This window comes from Hemiscyllium ocellatum, chromosome 36, assembly GCF_020745735.1.
Source record: "Hemiscyllium ocellatum isolate sHemOce1 chromosome 36, sHemOce1.pat.X.cur, whole genome shotgun sequence".
NCBI lineage: Eukaryota > Metazoa > Chordata > Chondrichthyes > Orectolobiformes > Hemiscylliidae > Hemiscyllium > Hemiscyllium ocellatum.
Genome location: NC_083436.1, coordinates 27,284,073 through 27,307,458, shown reverse-complemented (window position 1 = coordinate 27,307,458; position 23,386 = coordinate 27,284,073). Strand labels below are relative to the sequence as shown.

At 40.2% G+C, this 23,386-nt stretch overlaps 1 protein-coding gene across 2 annotated transcripts in view; it reads right to left on the bottom strand.

Moving 5' to 3' along the window:
• Positions 1-23,386, bottom strand: part of LOC132833453 (serine/threonine-protein phosphatase 2A 55 kDa regulatory subunit B gamma isoform) — a 350,182-nt gene that overhangs the window by 82,834 nt on the left and 243,962 nt on the right. For both annotated transcript variants that reach the window (XM_060851761.1, XM_060851762.1), the window contains one exon: positions 17,608-17,785. In XM_060851761.1, coding sequence (XP_060707744.1) covers positions 17,608-17,785 — 178 coding nt within the window. The remainder of the gene's footprint in view (positions 1-17,607; positions 17,786-23,386) is intronic.

Sequence of the window (23,386 nt, the reverse complement as noted above, 5' to 3'; positions counted from 1 at the left end):
TTGCAACTCTACTTTCAAATAACTATGAACCTGCACTCCAAGACCTCTTTGTTCAGCAACACTCCCCACGACCTTACCATTCTGTGTGCAAGTCCTGCCTTTTTGGATTCTCAGCCTGTCTTATCAAGACTAGAAACAGTGACAAATGTATGTCTTGACACCACATTCACTACCTTTTCTAATAACCTTATACAACTGAAGAAAATGATTCACCTAAACAATATAATGGCTCCACAAGGCTGTGTGTAAATGCATGACTACACAATTCACTGTTTTTTGGATGAGACCTGGGTGCTTTGTAGGAGAGAGGGGAAGTAACATTAATTGAGATTTATCAGGTGAAGAGGGTACAGTATGCGAGACCTATAGTTAACTGCAGACTGAACTACTGAAAGCATTGCAAGTTCAACAAGAATTTGTGACAAGGGAAACAAACTGGGGGAAGAACGATCCAAATGCAATTTTTTTAAAAAATGTAGCATGTAATCAACATCTCTGTATTTGTTCATTCGCAATCCCATTGAAAAAATCAGACTTGTTAAATAAATATCTTGCATTGTGCTGATCTAATACTTATTTTTCAATCCAGTTACCTGCGCCAAGTCTCAGCAAGATGCAACTGGTAAAGGGACTGAGGTGGGATAGGAAGGCAATCTACTTTCAGGGGTTTGTTTGTGGCTGGATTATAGGCACCAATACAAGATTTGAAAGTAAGTCAAATATTTTCTTTTCTGGTGAGCAATGGGATATGACATTAAGACACAGAATATTAAAGCATGTATAATAGTGGGTACACTGGTCATAATCTTCCAGGAACCATTAGATTCTGAAAAGGTCCCAGCGGATAGAAAATCTGCCCATGTAACCGCACAAGTATCTGTAGGCCAGTTAGTTTAACATCTATGATTTGGAAATTGTTAGAGTCAACAAAGGATGCAATGGAGAATTAGGAGTCCATAATATGATCAGCAGAGTTCAGCATGGTTTCATGAAGGGGAACTCATGCCCGATAAATTCACCAGAATTCTTTGAGAAGATAACAAGCAGGATAGATAAAGAAGACACAGTAGATGTAACATACTTGGATTTTCAGAAGACATCTGGTAAGGTACCACATTAGGCTGCTTAATAAGCTAGAAGCCCATGATGATGGAAAATGGTTATAGAATGGCTAATTATTAGAAGACAGAGTTTGGATAAGGGGGCCATTTTGAGAATGGCAATCCATAACTTGTGGTGTGCTACAATGATCAGTGCTCAGAGGTTACATTTGTCTAAAACATATCTTAATGAGAGATGAGGGAAGCAAATGTACTATAGACATATTGGTGAATGACACAAAAGTAAGTGGGAAAGCAAGTAGTTAGGAATGTACAGCATCTGCAAACAGATAGACAAGTTAAACAATTACAGTTCATTTGTAGGTTTTTGCCTAATGTCAGAAAATGTGAGGTCATACACTTTGGCAGGATGAATCGAGCAGCTCAACATTATTTCAATGGAGAAAGACTGCAGAAAGCTACATGGCAGAGGACTTTGGGAATCATTATCCAGAAATCACAAAAAAATCTAGCAAACAAGTTCAGAGGGTATTAAGGAAGGTGAATAGAATATCAGCCTTTATTTCAAAGCGAATCAAGTATAAAAGTAAGGAGGGTTTTCTAAAATGATACAGTGCACTAGTCAGACTACAGCTGGAGTACTATGAATAGTTTGAGCCAGTTATCTGAAGTAAAACACACTCATATTGGAGAGAGTACAGATAACATTCATTGGGCTGGTACCAACAATGAAAAGACTGTCTTATGATGAGAGATTGAGTAGATTAGGCTTGTACCCGTTGGAATTTAGAAGAATGAGAGGTAAACTTAGTGAAACGCACAAGCTCCTGAGGAGACTTGATAGCATAGAAACAAACATGTTGTTTCTCCTCGTGCCAGAGCCTTTGACCATAGGACATAATTTCAGACTAAGGTGTGGCAAATTTAAACTGAGAAGGAGATTTTTCTTCTGTCAGAGGGTAGTGCGTCTGTGTAATTCTTTAGCACGGGGGATGTTGAACATGGGTTATTGAGTGCCATTTATTAGATTTTTAAACTAGTAAGAAATTTAAGGGTGAAAGTGAAAACATAGGAATGTTGAACTGAGGATTATCAGATCAGCTACGATTCACTGAATGACATAACAGGCTCAATGGGCAAAATGGCCTACTTCTGCTATTAGGTCTTCTGACCTTAAAAGGAGGAAATTACATGTGGGAACAAAGCTTCTCATTTTAAAGTAACTCAACTCCAGGATGCCTAAGCTTTTTCAAAAACAGGTCAATTTATTTGTTGATGGGCATTTCTGGCTAGGGTTGAATTTGTTGTCCATTCCTAATTGCCCAGATGGTAGTGTAAGAGTTAAGCACATTGGTGAGAGTCTGGTATGTCAGTCAGACTAGGTAAGGATGGCATATTGGGGCCTGCCCAGTGGCTTAGTGGTTAGCACTTCTGCCTCACAGCACCAGGGATCCGGGTTTGATTCCAGCCTCGGGTCTGTGTGGAGTTTGCACAATCACCAAGTGTCTGTTGGGTTTCCTCTGGGTGCTCTGGTTTCCTCCCACAATCCAAAAATGTGAAAGTCAGGTGAATTGGCCAGGCTAAATTGTCTATTAGTCAGAGGGAAATGGGTCTAATCTCCTTCCCTAAGACCAATGAACAAACGCTTTTCTAACAATCAGCTGTTTTTGCACAGTCATCATTAAACGAGCTTTCTTATTGAACTCAAATTTCACTATTCACCATGGTGGGATTCAAACCCATGCCAACAGAACATCACCCTGGAGTTCTGGATTACTAATCCAGTGACATTACCACTATACCATTTCTCCAATATTTTGGAGTTGCAACCTGATGGCCCATGTATAATTCAGTAACAGAGAAAGTCAGTCCGACATAATGATTATTAAATGCAACTTCTGATGCCAAAGCCACTTGAAATTTCTTGGTTTATTTTGGATTCCATCAAATAAGCTTGGACATGCTATATTCAAGACTAATAAAAACTTCCGAAAGCCTGCATTTATTGCCCGTCCTTCATGGCCCAGTAGGCAGCTAAACATTTGGCAGATTATTGGGAGTCTGGAATTACATGTAGGTCAGTTCAGGTCAGAAAGGTAGATTTCCTTCCCTAAAACGACATCAGTGAGCAAATACGCTTTTATAGCAATCAATAGTGGTTACGGGCACAATTGGCAAAATAATGCATGCGCGAAGAGAGTTTCAGGAGATAATACTGCTATCTTCTCTTTAAAAATTTTGCATTGATATCGCGAGCTAAATTACAAGGCTTGTTTTCAATGGAATTCTAACTCAATTGCTGAAAGTTATTCCCATGCTGATCCAATGATGGACAGGTCAGCCATTTTTCATGCTAATAATTTCCAAATGTATTCTAAACAAGCTCTCCAAGAAAGCTCCTAGAACCAGTGAGCTAAGCAGAATCACCCAGCTCCATTACTTTTAAACAGCACAAGGACTATTTGAACACAACATCTGAACAGTATTAATGTCTGTTGAAGAACATTATCAATGCAAAGCAACATAACTTGATACTTGAAGTTCCCATTTAACAAGACAAACAGTTCATCAATGAACATGAAGTAACAACACAATAGTGAACCATGCAGTGAAACTGTTCATATATAGATAACCATTGGTCTGCTCCTGAAATCTGCTGACACCACAAAAACAAGTAGGAGCCACACAGAAAGGAAGTATCACTTTATTATGAAAACACATCTGGCAGTAATTTCAAGGTATAAATCTAATCTCAGTGTTTCAGTTATAACCAACTCTGAGCAAAGACTGAGTAGCAGCCCACTGAATTCAATGTTATTCATGTTTGGAACGTGTCCACTATTCTCAGAATCAAATTTTGAAAATAACGCTCCCTGTAAGCCTGTTCCATTATCAGGAAACTATGCTAACAGATTATTTCTGATATCATATGCCCCTAAGCCAATGTAAAACTTCCTAAACAAAATGAAAATGAACATAACCAGTTGCAGCTAATGATATTTATACTGACAATACAGGGCAGGCAATACTGCTGCGATACAATACCTTTCAAACAACAGATTGCCATTATTCAATGTGATTTACTGATAAATGTGAGACAACAGCATAGTGAGTGATGAAGAATTTATTCCCATTGCAAGAGTAGGAGAAATAAAGAAGTACATTTGTAATTTTTCCCATTTGCTGCCATAGATTTTGCACAATGAGGTAGTCAGCCATAGCTTCCATGAAGTTATCCAATTACACTGTCAGAGCAGATCAGGGATTTCTATCACTAACATATTTCAAGCAACTATTACAATTTTCATAGAGACTGTACACTACTTTAAAAATAAAAAGATTGTTTCAGTTGGCAACTGAAAGTTTAAATGTGTTGTTGAAAAGTTTGCTGTAATAAATGACGAAGAGTACTATTCACTAAAATGGTTTTCTTTTTGTAGCCAGTGTAAACATTAAGCTACAGAAAGTGGCATTGCTCATTGTACTTTACAGTTTCCATGGAGTTACAGTCCTCCACACTTGCTTCCATTGTGTTTCCACATCTCTGCTCAGCTAAAGAACAACAGTGAAGGATTACCAACCCATGTACCTCAGTTTTTGGACAGTCCCTTAAAGCCACCAGCAGTAAAGTCTGTTCTAATAATTTCTTTTATCCCTGCCCACACCACAGCAATACCATCAGATTAATTAGATGGCTGAAATTTGTCTCTCTTCAATCAAAGCAGAACAAAGAAAATGGTTCAAAATTCACACTGACACTCTCCTTGCAGCATGGAAACAGTGACCATAATCGCTGGAAGGAACCTACTGTCAAATGTTCAAAATTGTAACATCAAGCAGCATCATGGCTTCGAGTCCAAGTATCTTAAAGATCAGGTTGCAGTTAATTAAGAAAATGTAGCCAAGTCTGCACACTGGATATCCAAAAATGTGTGGAATGTCCTCCCTCACGTATCCAAAGATCTGTGCATCAAGCATAAGTTGCTTCAGTCAAACGAAACCTTGTGACAGAAACTTTTGATCCAAAGCAGACATGATTCTCCAGTCAAGGGGCAGTCAGTACTGTGCACTCCAGCATCCAGCTGCGGAGGCTCACAAAGCCACGCACCTCTTCACTCTGCCAAACACATCGAACTTCTGCCATCTCCAATAGTCTTTCATTTGTGAGGAGATCTGAAATCCATTCTCAAAAATGATTTCCTTTGCTCTGCATTACGACAATGTAAGAAATGTTGACCTTGCTCTTGAAAATGCTCGTTCGCTCTCTCTGATCCCAACTCCTTTTCAGCTTAGAAGTTAAAATGACAGGTGATAGCACAACAGCTTGCAAGTCTACTACACCTTTCTGGGAATTTGGCAGAATCAGAGCTGTTTTCATTCATTCTAAATATAATATCTTGCAAAAATATAACTCTCAATACCTTACAATGCAAACCTCACATTAATTATCAAAAATTCACTTAGAAGTGCAGAGCTTGAATGCTGCAGAACAAACAATGTTTGTTGAAACTTTTTGCCTTCACTTTATCAGAACAATTCACAATGAAAGCTGAAAATGTGTTGCTGGTTAAAGCACAGCAGGTTAGGCAGCATCCAAGGCACAGGAAATTCGACGTTTCGGGCATAAGTCCTTCATCAGGAATGAGGAATGGCTTATGCCTGAAACGTCGAATTTCCTGTGCCTTGGATGCTGCCTAACCTGCTGTGCTTTAACCAGCAACACATTTTCAGCTGTGATCTCCAGCATCTGCAGACCTCATTTTTTACCCCACAATTCACAATGAAACCCAATTCAGGGGTAAAGAAATAAAACATGCATATTGCATGGGAGGAGAGTATTGATGAGTTGGCAAGTAGAAGTTATGCAATGGAGAATATACCAGTTAACGCTGATTAACAGTTAACTATCAAGCTTTGTTTCAATTTCAAACTGTGGAGGTTAACGGAGTAGTCAGGGCATTGCCTGTTGATGCATCCTCATATTGTTTTATGAAATAACAAATCAAAACAGTGACAATTACAACACTGGTATCAATGTAACAATGTGGACATTGCATAGCATGTTATATGCACAAAAAGCAGAACAAATCCAACCCACCCTTTTATCACCCATCAAGTCTATACTCCATCAGTAAACCGATGATCATTCCTGATGAAGGGCTTTTGCCCAAAATGTTGATTTTCCTGCTCCTGGGATGCTGCCTGACCTGCTGTGCTTTTCCAACACCACTCTAATCTTGACTCTAATCTACAGCATCTGCAGGACCCACTTCTGCCCAAGAGACAGCATCGACAATTTTAGGTCTGAAGTGAAACTATAGTAAATATCCCCAGCAAAGTTTCCAATCACAAGCATTCATTTCCACTGGGACTGCTTTCATGGTAAAAAAAAAGACTTATTTTTACAGAAATAAGTATTCCAAACATTTTGCATCAAATGTCAAAAGAAAGTGGGCCAGACTGCTAGCTCCCATCACAAGGCCGTGAGGTTCTGTTTGTCAGTGCCTTGGGCTTCTTTCAGAGGTGGTGTGCAGATTCTGCTGGCTGTTTGTTGCAAGAAGAAATCTGTTTCAATATATTATAGAAAACTCCGGCATGAGGTGTTACTTACTCAGAATGCAGTCATCTGGAAACACATACTCCCAAACATTGAGAAATGCAGGCACCGTCACTCTCTCAGTATGAGGGGTTAAACTTCAAAAACATTGGAATGGTGTGTTTGATTATTAATCAGCAAGTATTAATAAGGTAAAAAAAAGTATCAGTATCTCAGCTCCCAGTGCTCAGGTCTGACGCAAAGTGGATGTACAGTGGAACTGGGCAGAAACTCTGCTGTAGCACATGGCAGAATTTAATGCCCACCACATTGCCTTTCCCCAACCCAAGCAACATCTTTGGAGGTGGTATGAGGTAGTTACCCTGCCATCCTTCTTGTAGGATTTATCCAGGGCCGGACATTTGAGCAATTGCCGTTCACGTGTGTGTGATTGTGCGCGTGTGCGTGTCGGGGGGGGGGGGGGGGGAAGTGGGTTAGAGAGAGGCTTCATCCTTCCATCGCTGGCATTCAGCCAGTGTTATGCCAAGGGATTGGCTGTGTAGGAAATCTGAAATCCTTCGTTGGGTTGTGTTTGGGCTACTGAGAGCCGCGTCTTGCCCTTCCTTTTAACCTCCCTGTGCCAGCCAAGTTCACCTCTGGTCTGGATCCCTCAATGTTTGGTTAGGGGCGGGTGGAGGGTATCCCTGATATCCCAGCAAAGGCCAGCTACTGGATAGTTTCCCCTAATGGGAGGCCATGTAGAGTTCTTGCTCATGTGAGGACCCCATTATCCAGATTAAAATTCCATCTATATGTCCACTATGATGTAACCAGTTAAATGACGTTACTGAATTACTTATAAGGCACAGAATCAGAGTGATTGACCTCCAACCACTTCTTAAAAAATTGGCAAGCTTTCATGTGAAAATGTGGAGATCAAACCATATAACAATCTCAAAGAACAGTGGGAATATTCACCACCAGCGCAGGCTGCTACTGGTGTATGAAAAATGCCAGAAGTTGAGGCATGAATTATACAAACACAGCCAAAAAAAAACTCAAAATGAGCAGATAATTGGCTGTGAAGAAGCATATATTCAATTGCACAATTCCAGACAATTAATTTAACTTGATATTAAGTTAACGCCAACATTCTCCCAATTTTGAAAGCATTGACTGAAGCTGGGACATTTTTGCATGGATCAAAGGTATTCTCCATGCACAGATCCATGATAACGGAGTGTATTATGATCCCAGTTACTGGCAATACCAGCCAAGGCAGGTTCCAGACTGAAACCCAGCTTGATGAACCATAAATTTCTATTTTTGCCATTCGCAAATTGTGGTGGTCAGTCACTGAATATTTTCACTTTTAACAAATTTATTATTTATAACACAAGAAAGCAAAACAAATTTGGAATTATTTTATAATCAGCAGTAACAAGAAAGATTCAACTCGTGTTTGCCCCCTTGTAATATACTTTACAGTCACTCAACCCCAATGAAGTAGGATTGCTAGCTCCACTTTAAAATGTCTTATTAAACTGATGAGGTCTCAGTACTTTCTTTTGGCAACTTTCTAACCATTCATCAGAAGTGTTTCTTTCTGTTACTGTCTCTCCCTGAGGCATGCGGATAGGCTATCTGACCTTTCTCTGACTTTTGGCTACTTTGAAGCTGCTAAGACAGCTTAAAGACTTCTTTCCAGCTTTGATGGCCTGAAGACTTCCAAAAAACTAATGACTGCCCTGCCATTGGAGTGGATCTTTTCTTTTGCATTCAACCTATTTCTGACCTCTGGCCTTCTGTATTTTCCATACATTGTTAAAGTTCCATTTAGCAACATCTTGGGTAATTTGTGAGACATTTAACTCAGTCACATCCTTTGCTGGAAATGCTATCTTTGGTTCACTATCCCAGATGACTTTCTGACCCTTCCTTACAAAAGATCAGAATTTCACCACAGTGAAAACCAAAAGCCCATTTACTCGAAGATCCAACTTCCCACAAATAATAGATCATAAACTTTCATCACAATGAAACCATGGAGCAATGTTATGACTAAATCCATTCTGATAATCAGCAGACATTAAAATTTCATGTCCCAAAAGGGATTTCTACAAAGTTAGCAGGAACTTGAATCTTAGTTGGTTTTAATCTCAAACTTGATGGTGTTTTTTGAGGAAGTAACAAAGAGGATTGATGAGGGCAGAGCAATAGATGAGATCTATATGAACGTCAGTAAGGCATTCGACAAGGTTCCCCATGGCAGACTGATTAGCAAGGTTAGATCTCATGGAATACAGAGAACTAGCCACTTAGATACAGAGCGAGCTCAAAGGTAGAAGACAGAGGGTAGTGGTAGAGGGTTGTTTTTCAGACTGGAGGCCTGTGACCAGTGGACTGCCACAAGGATCGGTGCTGGGCCCTCTACTTTTTGTCATTTAGGTAAATGATTTGGATGTGAGCATAAGAGGTACAGTTAATAAGTTTGCAGGTGATACCAAAATTGGAGGTGCAGTGGACAGCGAAGAGGGTCACCTCAGATTACAACAGGATCTGGACCAGATGGGCCAATGGGCTGAGAAGTGGCAGATGGAATTTAATTCAGGTAAATGTGAGGTGCTGCATTTTGGGAAAGCAAATCTTAGCAGGACTTATCCACTTAATGGTAAGGTCCTAGGGAGTGTTGCTGAACAAACAGACTTTGGAGTGCAGGTTCATAGCTCCTTGAAAGTGGAGTTGCAGGTAAATAGGATAGTGAAGGCAGCGTTTGGTATGCTTTCCTTTATTGGCCAGAGTATTGAGTACAGGAATTGGGGAGTCATGTTGCGACTGTACATTGGTTAGGCCACTATTGGAATATTGCGTACAATTCTGGTCTTCTTCCTATCGGAAAGATGCTGTGAAACTTGAAAGGGTTCAGAAAAGGGTTAGTGGGTGGCACGGTGGCACAGTGGTTAGCACTGCTGCCTCACAGCACCTGAGACCCGGGTTCAATTCCCAACTCAGGCGACAGACTGTGTGGAGTTTGCCCGTTCTCCCCGTGTCTGCGTGGGTTTCCTCTGGGTGCTCCGGTTTCCTCCCACAGTCCAAAGATGTGCGGGTCAGGTGAATTGGCCATGCTAAATTGCCCATAGTGTTAGGTAAGGGGTAAATGTAGGGGTATGGGTGGGCCGCACTTCGGCGGGTCGGTGTGGACTTGTTGGGCCGAAGGGCCTGTTTCCACACTAAGTCTAATCTAAAAAAAAGATTTACAAGGATGTTGCCAGGGTTGGAGGATTTCAGCAATAGGGAGAGGCTGAACAGACTGGGGCTGTTTTCCCTGGAGCGTTGGAGGCTGAGGGGTGACCTTATCGAGGTTTACAAAATTACAAGCGGCATGGATAGGATAAATAGACAGTCTTTTCCCTGGGTCGGGAAGTCCAGAACTAGAGGGCATAGGTTTAGGGTGAGCGGGGAAAGATATAAAAGAGACCTCAGGTGGACCTTTTTCACACAGTGGGTGGTACGTGTATGGAATGAGCTGCCAGAGAAAGTGGTGAAGGCTGGTACAATTGCAACATTTAAGAGGCATTTGGATGGGTAAATGAATAGGAAGGGTTTGGAGGGATATGGGCCGGGTGCTGGCAGGTGGGACTAGATTGGGTTGGGATATCTGGTCGGCATAGACGGGTTGGACCGAAGGGTCTGTTTCCATGCTGTACATCTCTATGACTCTATAACTTGCTCTATAGTCAATAAATAACAAGACAAAACTGCAGTGACTTACACTAAACACACATACAATTTGATGCCAATAGTAAATGAAATTTTTCAAGATCTATAGCTAACATCTACCTTCAACTGGGACACTGACTTCCTAGGTGCCTTACACAGAGTAAAGTTCTGACCCATCATAGCCCACAGAAGATATTACTTAAAATTCCATTGTATGGGGAAAAAAAAGAAAACTTCCAATGAAATTTGTTTCCCTAAATGAATTAATATTTAGGTCAAGTCTTTGAAAGATACCATTAGTTTTGATAAAATCAACTAAGGCATACTGATTGTAGCAAGTTGTAAGTTTAATTTACATGTGATACACAAAAGACAAAACTTCAGCTACCTCCATCCCCCAGACGAGGGAGGAATATTTTTATCCCAGTATTAAATTCCTCAGCTGATCCACTTCAACTGAAATGCTTGGAATGCATAGCTGGCTCCCTGACAACATGAACAATTTTCCAACAATTATCACTGAAACATTTGCCAACGTTCTCCTGAAACAGATATAAAAAGTTACATTTATAAGATAATCTGCAAGTATTCATAACGAACCATTTCAAATTAAATTCATCAAATTTCTAAAGAAATGAATGGAGTTTACATCATTGAGAGAAACAATCTTTCAGGAACAGACATTTACAAAAAAATCAGACAAGTACTAAACACATGACAAACCTTATAATGCTAACAGAATCGAAGTCAAACTGCATAAAATGGAGGAAGAGCAAGCAAATGGGTCTGCAAGCTGTTGGACTATTCAAGCCTCAGGCAAGCGTTGTGTGGATTTTGCACATTCTCCCTGTGTCTGTGTGGGTTTCCTCTGGGTGCTCTGGTTTCCTCCCACAGTCCAACAATGTGCAGGTCAGGTAGATTGGCCGTTGGATATGCAGGGTGATAGGGTAGGGGAGTGGGTATGGGTGGGATGCTCTCTGGAAGTTCTGCTTCCCTCTGTAAGGAATTCTATGGATCTATGGCACATGCATAATATCTAAAGGCTCTTCTATGTAAAATGATTCTATGTAGAAGCAGGGCTACTGTCTTATAATTATTGAGCTGAATCTCAGCTCTCAAAAAAACAGATGGACTGCAGTTGATTCAAAGAGTTAATTGCAACAGCAAATCTTCAACAGAAGTACAACCACCCACTTATGGTATAAGCTCAAGTGGGAAGGGAACAGAAAAGCAAATTTGTGGGCGGCACAGTGGCTAGCACTGCTGCCTCACAGCACCAGGGACCCAGGTTCGATCCCAGCATCGGGTGACGTCTGTGAGGAGTTTGCACATTCTCCCAGTGTCTGCGTCGGTTTCCTCCGGGTGCTCCGGTTTCCTCTCTCAGTCACAAAGATGTGCAGGTCAGGTGAATTGGCCATGCTAAATTGCCCATAGTGTTAGGTGCATTAGTCAGAGGAAAATGGGACTGGGTGCGTTACTCTTTGGAGGGTCGGTGTGGACTTGTTGGGCTGAAGGACCTGTTTCCACACTGTAGGGAATCTAATCTAATCAGCTAGTGAGAAGCCAATGGGTTGTTTCATGATAATGCCTTGATTTAATCAGCAATTTTATTTTTAAGTTTATTTCAATCAGGTTTCCCAAGCCCTTTTGGTCAGAAAGGGCTGAATCCATGAGATGAACATCTTTGTGGCACTGCCTGTGGGCCAAGCAGGTCAACTATGTCTCCTCTTGGCCTGACAATTTACTATGTAACCCACCTCAGCCCTGCTACCAATAAGCCAACCCTGCTCACCATTTCAAACACTATTGAATTTTTCCCTCAAACAGACCCCCACATCTGGTCTCAGAGACTTGCTCTTTCAGAACGAAGCAGGTTTTTCACCCAAAATGCTTCCAGCTGGTCACTCAGGCTACTTATGAATGGAAACCTTTCAGAGAAAAAAAATAGGAACCACAGACATAAAACTGCATTGCATTCAGGAGATGGGCTATTTTGGGTTTCCTGAACCTCTCGCCAGGCTACTTACCATCGGGAATTCAGATCAGGCTGAAATCCAGGCCACTGCACCAACAAACAACACTGCCTACAATTTACAATAAAGCTTTAGCCCGGATTTTTATGCAGAAATTTGATTTAGTGTTATGATTAATTCTCCATAATGCACTACGTTGCCCAGCGTCTTTTTAAGAGAACTGAAACCCTCTTAACTCATTTTAATGCATACTATGGCTGAATTCCATATGACAAGATTAATCTCTCAGGAACACAAAACTTAATTTTCCATTAATGGATGCCATTAAGGGCATGTTGGCATACATCAGAATATGAAATGACCACTTTAAACGTTCGATGCTTCGGATGAGTACACTATGTAAAGAGCAGCATGATTGTCACAGAAACACAGTACTCCCCATCCCACCCTCACCTTCCTCTTTCATCAGAAATCTGAAAGTAGCATTTGCCAGTTCATTGCCAAAAGTATTATTTCACCAACGCTCATTTGATAGTGACCTGCATCTCATGACAACATGCCTTTGCTGTCAACTATTTCTGATGAAGAGTAATAATGAGACCTCAGTTCCAAGGGCTCTTTTGGGCATTGTTTTAATTCTGAGTGATTGTAGTTTCCATAGTTTCCCATCCAGAAATACCATAATAGAATAATGGAGTCAAGCTGTTAATGATCCAAAGTGACTCGCTCATCAAACCCCTCACTTGGGTTTTATATTGCCTCCTTTCTGGAATCAGTGAGTAGATGCAAGTAACAGTGAATTCACCATATTCCCAGAGGGCCACTCTCTCAGAGAGATAACTAATAATGAGTTTAACCTGAGGGTTACCACCCCTCAGCTAAAGGGGGAGATCAAGGGGGCAGCACGGTGGTACAGTGGTTAGCACTGCTGCCTCACATCGCCAGGGACCTGGGTTCAATTCCCGCCTCAGGCGACTGACTGCGTGGAGTTTGCACGTTCTCCCCGTGTCTGCGTGGGTTTCCTCCGGGTGCTCCGGTTTCCTCCCACAGTCAAGATGTGCGGGTCAGGTGAATTGGCCATGCTAAATTGCCCGTAGTGTAAGGTAAGGGGTATATGTAGGGGTATGGGTGGGTTGCGCTTCGGCGGGTCGGTGTGGACTTGTTGGGCCGAAGGGCCTGTTTCCACACTGTAAGTCTAATCCAAGTCTAATCTAAAAAAAAAAACACAGGACTTTCATGGTAACCTCAGTGTGGGAAGTGAACCTGTGCTGTTGGCATCACAACCAGCCATCCAGCCAACTGAGCTCACCGGCCTCCGGAGAGTGGATAACAGCCAGACTCAATGACAAGTTGCATTTGGTAGATGACATGAAAGAAAGAATGTAAAAAATACATTAAAAACAAATAGATTGAAAACATAGTAACAATCCATTCAATTCAACAAGTTACACTACATATACTCACTGGCAAGCTTAAAAGGACTGAAAAAAAAAATCAAATGGGGGAATTTTAACCTCAACAGTGTATTTATGTAAGTTGGATTGAAAGTTAGAACATCAAATCTCAAATGTAAACATGAGCCTTCGGCACTGACTAAGAGTCATCTAGACTTGAAACTTCAACTTGCTCCCTCTCCATGGATGCTGTCTGAGCTGCTGTGATCTCCAGCATTTATTGCTTTCAGTACAGATTCCAACATCTGCAATAATTTACTCCTACAAATGTAGGTCTACCATGAACTCACAAGATGCGGTTTTAAATCATCCCCCATTCCAAGAAGAACACAGGCCTCAACATAGAAAAATGGACTGTTAAAGAAAGATGTGCACTTCTCTAAGAGGTAAGTGCTTTTATAGCACTTCTTGTGGGCCAGAACGCTGACATACCATGCGCATCCATTTTAACTTGATCTCCCCAACCCCCACCATACCCTAAAAATTGCTCAGCCATTTATCATCTCCCACAGTTGCCTTTCTTCCTCCCCTGCCAACCATCTCTGCCACCACCCTAACGTTCCAATTTAGCCCCTCGCTATCTCTAGTATCTGATGACCCACACCTTCTCTGGCACCAGCTTCCAACTGATGCCATAGAGTCACAGCATGGTAAGACCCTTCAGTCCATCTCATCCATTTTGACCAAAGAACCGAAATTCAGCTTGTCTCATTTGCGAGCATTTAGCCCATATCTCTCTAAATATTTCCTATTTATATACCCATTATAAAGCCTTTTAAATGCTGGAATTCTACCAGCCTCTGTCACTTCCTCTGGCAGCTCATTCCATATATGAACCACCCTCTGCATGAAAACGTTGCCTTTTAGGTCTCTTCTAAATCTTTCCCCTCTCACTTTAAACCTATGCCCTCTAGCTTTGGACTTCCCTACCCTGGGAAAAAGATCTTGATTATTCATCCTATCCATGCCCCTCTTGAATTTAAAAATCTCTAGAAGGTCACCTCACAACCTCAAACACTCCAGGGAAAATAGCTCCAGCCTATTCATCCTCTCCCTATAGCTCAAACCCTTCACCCCTGGCAACATCCTTGTAAATCTTTTCTGCACCCTTTCAAGTTAAACAACATCCTTCCTATAACAGGGAGCTAGCTGTGACCTGGTTTCTATTTCCCACTAGATGGGCAGGCAGACAGACTCTCAATCTGACTTACGAGGCTAGGATTGAAGGCAAAACATTCACCATTTCCAAACTGGGTCAGAACAACAACTTATCATCATAGTCAATGCACTGGTAGCAGACACAAATGCAGTTGTTATTGTGAAACAGGAATGGTTCAAGTACATTTATCCCTTCACTGTCATTTTGTTATGTTTTTAAACCGATGACTATTGTGGAGCAGTGTGGCAATTAATCTATTTACTGTCGAGTAACAGTCCACAACAGGTTAGCAACCACTTGTGATAAAGTGACAAAGCCTCAAGTGCTGCAGCTAGTTAAATTAAAGATTTCTCACAATTGTATTGGGGATGAGAGTGGTGGGAATGTGAACAGTTCATTACAATCGTTAGAAACAGCATTTTCTACAACAAAGAAAAGGTTTAGATTTAGGCTTTATAATCATGGGAAGAGATAAACATACATAATTAACAAGCTTGGTCTTGTTTTCATGACACAGTATTAGAAGTACAGAAAGTCCTGAATATATATTTGCATTCAGATGAACTCTCAAACTAGCATGGGGATCACAAAAATGTACTGCAGTATGTAATCTGAAGGACCTCTTTTTCTCTTTTGAAAACACTTCTGAACATAGATTTGTGGATGATACAACTGATTGACGGAGTGGGCAAGAAAACAGGTAAAATCCTGCTGTAATATCATCAACACAAATTTTCTTTTGAGTTGATCCATTGCAGCCTGAATCAACAGGGCAAAACTGGTCCATTTTCATCAAGACATTCAACTGAAAACGTAACACAGGTATTAGCAAAGATTAGGATTCCAACTCACGACTTGTCAAGAAGAAAATTAAAGAACTCAAAGCAAATGAGAAAGAGATGACCCTCCTATTAGCACCTATTTTATTCTTAAAATTAAAGCCCATATATATTATGTTCCTTTGAAGTTTAGAGACCAATATCAGAAGCTCAGCTCCATTGATCACAGTATAGTCAGCGAAAGCTAGTTGTGTTTCTCCAATATCAGTGTTTGAAGTTATTGTCTTAGAAATTAATTTTGCCCACATCCTTTTTTACCATTTAATATTTTGCTTTGAATGAAGTGTGACAGGCATAATTCAAAGATGAAGAGTATTTCAAAACTCAAGTCTGTAACAACAACCAATTGCAATACTGCAAAAATGAAATTGGATTATTGAGCTATTGTTGTATTATACTAAACTGTTATTCCAATATTGCTATATTATAACCCTTCAGCTTGAGAGAAGGCTTTACGTTGGCCCCAAAGTAATTTTTCACACTTAAACCAATAATTTTAGATCTGTTAATGGAAAACATCATTTTGAAATTGTATCCACTTGGAAATTACTGCATACATGACCTTCACTGTCAGACTATATTTAGTCACCTCTCTGAGTCAGATTCAAAATCATCGCGACTGGCTTCATATGTATCATGAACTAAGTCTGACAAAGCTTCGCCCAGTTCTTTGCACTTGCTTTGCAGAAAACTACTTTTTAATCAGTAATCTAATTTCTGCAAATTGCAAGACATTTGAAGTAGAAATCAAGACTAAAGCAGTAGAGACACCCTTTCTGAAACTGGACAGAGCTGTTTTAGTCAGTCACTGACGTCAGCAATACAATCTTATCGCAAATATTTACTTGGAAAGAAAGTTCAGTAAACTTGGGAAATTCTTCATGGTAAAGGGCAGCAATTCTTCGGCTTTACAATATTCAACAGTTATATCAATTTTATGAAAATAGGAGTCACAGCTGGAGTGTTATTGATAGCTACACTATGTTTGGAACAATTGCTTTTGACATAAGCCAAACACATGTGTGGAAGAGATGCATGCATCTCTGAATGACGTTCCATTCATATGTCCTTTGATCAAATGTTCTGAAGTTCACTTTGCATACACTCAGTCATAGAATCATAGAGATGTACTCATTTATTGTAACAGCACTTTATGAAATACATGAAAGTCATGTGCATTGACCAAGATAAATTTGAACATTGATCAGAATTTACCTGTGTGCTCTGACGTAAGTATTCTCCTTGCATTGGGACGTGAATGATGGTAGGGATGTGAAGAATTTTCCAATTAAGATACATTCATAGCATGAATTAAAGAGTGACTTCACTGCAATTAACATTTTTGGTGGGAAACATTGAAAGCCCTCAAAGAATTCCATAATGGTATGAGACATAAATATCAATGATATCAAAAGTTTACTACAGTAACAAAGACAACCAGGAAAAGTTGTTTATTTCACTTTCTCATCGAATAAAATTCCCAGAGAGCAGAAAGACGCCATTCGGCCCACTGAATCTCCACTGACCTTCTGAACAGCATCCAACCTGGACCCCAGCACCCCAATGGGTGATGCACCAACCTGCACATCCCTGGACACCAAGGGCAATTTAGAATGGCCAATCCATCTAACCAATACATCTTTGGACTAAATCATAAAATTGCTAATGGAACATTCACTACAACTAACGCACTTAGTTTGGGTGGGTTGTCAAACTTATACAAGCATTGGGAGGTTCCATGAACTTCCACCACCCAGCAATACAAAAATCCACATTCTGTTTAGGAACAAGAGGAGAGACTTAATCTCAGAAATACCCCAATTATTCTTCCAAATCTCTCACATGCTTATGACACCAAAGGATACTGAAACTCCTGTCTGTTATTCCTAAATGCCAGAGGTTAATCCTGAGGTCGTCAGCTGACATATATGTCTCACAGTCACTGTTGACGGAAATGGAGTTGATATGGTAGGTGTGAGCATTAGCAAAGATCTTCCGTGGAGTCACCTCCACCATCAAATCCATGGGTTTCAGCACTGGCACCTGGGGACAGAGACAGATCACATTATAGTACAGCTGCGTTTCATAAATTCATGGCCAATTATTAACTACCATTCCTGAAGGAGTCAAGCACAGATTCTTTGGTGTTGAGGTGGTTTCAAGATGGCACCTGTTGTGGAAAAGTTTAACTGAATTGATTCTTTCTGGCAGAATTTAATGTCTGATACGGCAAGTCTACATTACTCAAGTTTGCTTTTGATGGCAATCAACTGGATTCATAGGTCTGAAGAAGTAAACCAGTCACTGGAGCAGAATTATTTATGCTGAGCTTCAAATAACTTGGCAAAATAATACCCTCAGAGATAGCAGGTCCTGATTAGGCATGCACCAAGAAATGTATCAATGTTTTGCATTTAGGATCTATGTTTATCTAGGCAGCTTTAGATGACCTGAAACATGGTCTCTTCAAAACCCCACTCTCCAGAGGTTTATATTCTTTCAGGAAAACTAAAAATATCAGACAAATTGAAACTGTGCTGATGTGGATTTGTCAGTTGTTTGGTTTGGACACTTGAAAAGAGTGGAGAGCCAGCACGTGTCAGGCATCCTGCCTCGCAAAAGAAATAGTAACTGGGCAGAGTAGCACAGCATAGTGAGATTCTAATCCTTTAACCTTTTAATTTAAGCTGATGGCAAAGAAAATTACTCAGGATGTACAATGGGTAATTTGATTTGGAAAAGTAGTACAGAGCTCTTGCTGTAATCAAGTTGGTTAAAATGTGTACCCACCCAGGGCCAAATCTATGATTCCTGTTGAGCAAGGGTATGTTGCACAAGGCGATGAGGGATTAAAGCCAATATAGATTTCTCCCAGCTACCTATCTAGAACTAATTCATAAATTCAATGATAACAGAGAATTGGATGCAGCTCATTTGCTCTCTTTACTCCCACAAAAGAAATCTATAGCACTGAGGAATTCAGACAGAAAAACAAATAAACAGGCTAAAGATTTCACTTATGGACAAAAACAATCCCATATCATTTTTTTTTCTTGATTTAGGATCTACTCACATTTCTTGAATTGTTTTGCAGCAATTGTAGCATATTTCTTGTCCTAGCAAACTTTTTAAAATATTCATTCACGAAATGTTGCTGTTGTTGGCTAGACCAGCATTTATGACCCAGAAGGCAGTTAACAGTCAACCACATTGCTGTAGGTCTAGAGTCACATATAGGCCATACTAGGTAAGGATGGCAAATTTCCTTCCCTAAAAGGACATTAGTGAACCAGATCCATTTTTACAACAATCAACAATGAATTCGTAGTAATTTAACTCTAGACTTTTTAAAAAAAAAGTCTTATTTAATTGCCACCATCTGCAATGGCAGGATTTCAACTCAGGTCCCTAGAACATGCTGAGCTTCTGGATTAATAGTCTAGCAATAATACCATTAGGCCATCACCTCCCTGAATAGAATAACTTGTCAGTTCCTAAGTTGGTGGTAAGTAGGTTATAATTGACATCATCTGAAGCTTTACTACAATGTCATGCAGGCATGTTATCAGTCAGCAATAACAGGGATGACCTTTTCTCCAAGTCACTCTTTTATACTGCTACAAATTCCTGATGGCTTTCCTTTATCCCTGGTGATCACTCATGCCAACATCTGGCTTAAAGCCTTGTTTCTGCACAAACAGTAGTGTACAAGTTAATCAGTTTAACATGCTACAATCTATTAAAAAAACACAAAAACAGACACTTGGTTTTATTTAAGCACAAGTGATTCACTGTTCTGGCTCTAAATATGGATATGATGCCATCAATTAATGATTTTAATCTTTCTTTCTTTCTTATTCATTCATAGGATAGGACATCACTGGTTAGGCCAGCACTTATTACCCATTCCTAATCATCCAGAGGACAGTTAAGGGCCAACTATGTCTCAGAGTCTGAAGTTACACATAGGCCAGACCAGGCGAGGACAGCAAGTTTCATGGAATCCCCACAGTGTGGAAGCAAGCCATTCGGCCCAATAAGTCTACAGCGACCCTCCAAACAGCATCTCACCCAGACCCCATCCACTACCTTTTCCCAGTAATCTTGCATTTCCTGTGGCTAATGCGCCTAACCTACACATCACTGAACACTCTGGAAAGTTAGTATGGCCAATCCATCTAACTTGCACAGCTTTGGACTGTGGGAGGAAACCAGAACACCCAGTGGAAAACCAGGCAGGCACCGGGAGAATGGGGAGAGGTTATGTTGCAGCTGCACAAGGCACTGGTGAGGCCATTTCTGGAGTAGTGTGTGCAGTTTTGGTCTCCTTGAGAAAGGATGTACTGGCATTAGAAAGGGTGCAGTGGACGTTCACTAGGTTGATTCCAGAGTTGAGGCAGGTGGCTTATGAGGACAGACTGAGTAAACTGGGATCATACTCATTGGAATTTCGAAGAGTGGGGGGGGCGGGGGGGGGGGGGGCGAGATCTTCTGTAAATATATAAAATTATGAAGGGAATAGATAAGATAGTAGTAGAGAGGATGTTTCCACTGGCAGGTGGATAGGTGGACAAGAGGGCATAGCCTCAAAATTAGGAGCAGCAGATTTAGGACTGAAAGGAGAAGGAACTTCTTCACCCAGAGGGTTGTAAGTCTATGGAATTTCCTGCCCAGGAAAATACTACTTCAGTAAACATTTTTAAAGCCAAGGTAGACTTTTTTTTGACAATGAAGGAATCAGGAGTTACAGTGAGAAGACGGGTTAAGTAGAGCTGAGACCACAAACGATGAGCCATGATCTTACTGAATAGCGGAGCAGGCTCGAAAGGTCAGATGGCCTAATCCTGCTCCTAGCTCTTAAGTTCTTAAGTCCACACAGACAGTTGCCAGAGGTGGGAATCAAACCCAAGTACCTGGCACTGTGAGGCAGCAGTGCAAACCACTAAGCCACCATGCCGCCCAAAAGGACATTAGTGAACCAGATGGGTTTTTCCAACAATCAACAATGGTATCACAGTCCTCATTAGACTCTTAATTTCAGGAATATTTTCTATTGAATTCAAATTCCTCCATCCACCTTGGTGAGATTTGAACCTGATGTTGGCTCAGGGGCAATGGGGCTGATTATTTCTTTCTCAAACAAATTAGAATTAGAATTTTAAATTAACAATCATTTGAAGTAATATTTGTAATGTTTCCTCTTCAGGTCAATTATAATAGTCAAACTCCTGTAAACTCTTAACATTTCAACACAGCGGAACAATCTCTGACTTTAACCAACAGACAGATGTCTCAGTAATTCGTTGTTGACTCTGCCCCTCCTGACTGAACAGAATTAACAGGGGGGGACACGACAAACATTGAGTCATTCCTTTAGCAATGTTACCATTTCACCAACTTCATTTACATTTCTGACTATTTCATTGCAATGCTCTTGTTTACACAATTTAAATATTAGACTTAATTGTTCAACGCACTCTTCATATAAAAACATCATGATCCGGTAACAGATTGTGATCAAATGAATAGAATTCTGTATCCATAATGGTAGGTAGCTTAGGGAATCAATTTTTGCAATTCTACTTGAATTCTTTTGTGTGGAAAGTATTGATCGATATCCTTGGACATCAAAATAACAATGTGGGAAGTAAACCTTTTTGAATAAAGGGAACATGTTGAACCACATAAGACTCATCATACAGACTCATCAACATCTTTCCACTGTCTCAAACAAGTAAGGCGTGCTGAAATGAAAGCTCCGTGCTTGGGTCAGGTTTACTAAAGGGGTAGAGGCGAGACAAAAGGAGACAAACCTGCCCTCTAGTATGGATTAGTTTCCTTGTCGATACACTCCATATTGCCGAGGGTGTAGGATATGTTGTGTAAAAGTTAACAATTCTAAAAAGAGTTAAGGGTCTCCCAAATCAGAGCAATTTTATTTGTAAAACCTCAGCAGGGTATTGAGAGAATTTTTTTTCTTTTTGATAGAATGTTGCAGCTGAAGGAAGAACAAAGCGCAGATTACAAAATGTGAGACTTTCGAATTGGTCTGTTCTTGTGAAATTAGCCATGATTTTATAGAAGTCTTCAAACTTAGAGGGATAGGACAAAGGAGAGAGGAACATTTGATTCCAGTAATTGAGCAATCAAGAAAAAACGGTTATGGTATGAGAGTAGGAGACATTTTTGTTCATATTCAGAGGGTTTGAGAGATGGCAGAATTCATTTGATTATTGAATGAACTGAAGTCTATATTAATTTTTAACAATAGGTTACAGAGGAGAAAGGAATTGGAAATGGGAATACAGTTGACAGGAATTGAAACATCCACTATGTGGAAGATAAGCAGCCATATAATCTGATCAAATGCAATAGCATATTTCTGTGCAATGCTATGTAAAGGTACTGGCTGTTTGTAGGGACAAGATTGAGGGACAGAAAGTTCTCCCCTTCTTAGGCGAATTCCCAATTTGCCTGGCAAAGCAAATAATTTCAAATTAGACATAATGACTAGACTGAACCATATTTTTACACTAATTACTCTGTAGTCTCCAGTCTCCTTCAAGGAAACCCGACATACATTACTGAACTTTGGGAAGGCAAATTTCAAATGTTGAATTTACCCAAAATGAAAATGTGAATTTTTCATGCTGCAGCAAGTATTACAATCAAGTTGAAACTTTATAACACAGCAATCATGGCGGCGAATTTGGATCCATTTAAGTTGCAGGATTGTACAATGCTTGAAATTAACAGTAGTTGAGAATTTATTTTACTTCTAAAAATGTACAAGGTCTCACTGAAATAAAACACTGTTTCACGATGGCCACAGTTGTCACACATTGCAATGTAGCTGCTCGATGAAGCAATCATTATTTTAATGTCTTAGGTAATCAGTTTCAATAACTGAGTGAAAGCAGCAGTCAGCATCTTAAAAGTGGATATTTCCTCCAACTACTTCCCACAGCAAAGGCAGGATTTCAAGTGGCCTATAGCAAATTGATGCTCAGCAGAGTGTTAAAGAATTATCTTTAGATCTTCAGAGCTTGACAATTTTAGGCAGCAAGAAACAAACAAACTGAACCTTGCAGCAAACAATAAGAGAATAAGGTGGGGAACAATAGAAGTTGCACAGCCTAAAAGCTCCAGGATAACTATTCTGGACTTTCACTCATCTAATCCAACTAGATAACAATTCCATTTAATATACATTTAGCAGCATAAAGACAAAGATGATTTATTTGTAGACCATTCTACTAAATCCTGCACTGAACAGCTATACTAGACTACTCATCAGCATGCATTTCATGCCTTAGAGAATAACTTCTTCATATACCGCATCATTACCTCAAATCCTTTCCCAGTTTAGCACAGGACATATAAAACCGGTTAGGGAGCACATCTACTGTTAGTGCCCCCAAAATACCATTTATTGGGTTCAGTATTACAAACAAACTCCACTGTGTTATTATGGCCAATTCTTTTAGCAGTGTCAGTCGAAATCTCTTCTGGAAAAGCTTTCAAGAACGTTCCATATTCATCATGGATGAATACAGATCCATCTTTGCAAGTATTCTAAGTGCTTTACATTTTGTGACATAAAACTGCAAGGTTAAGGGACTGATATCTAACCAAAAAAGGAAG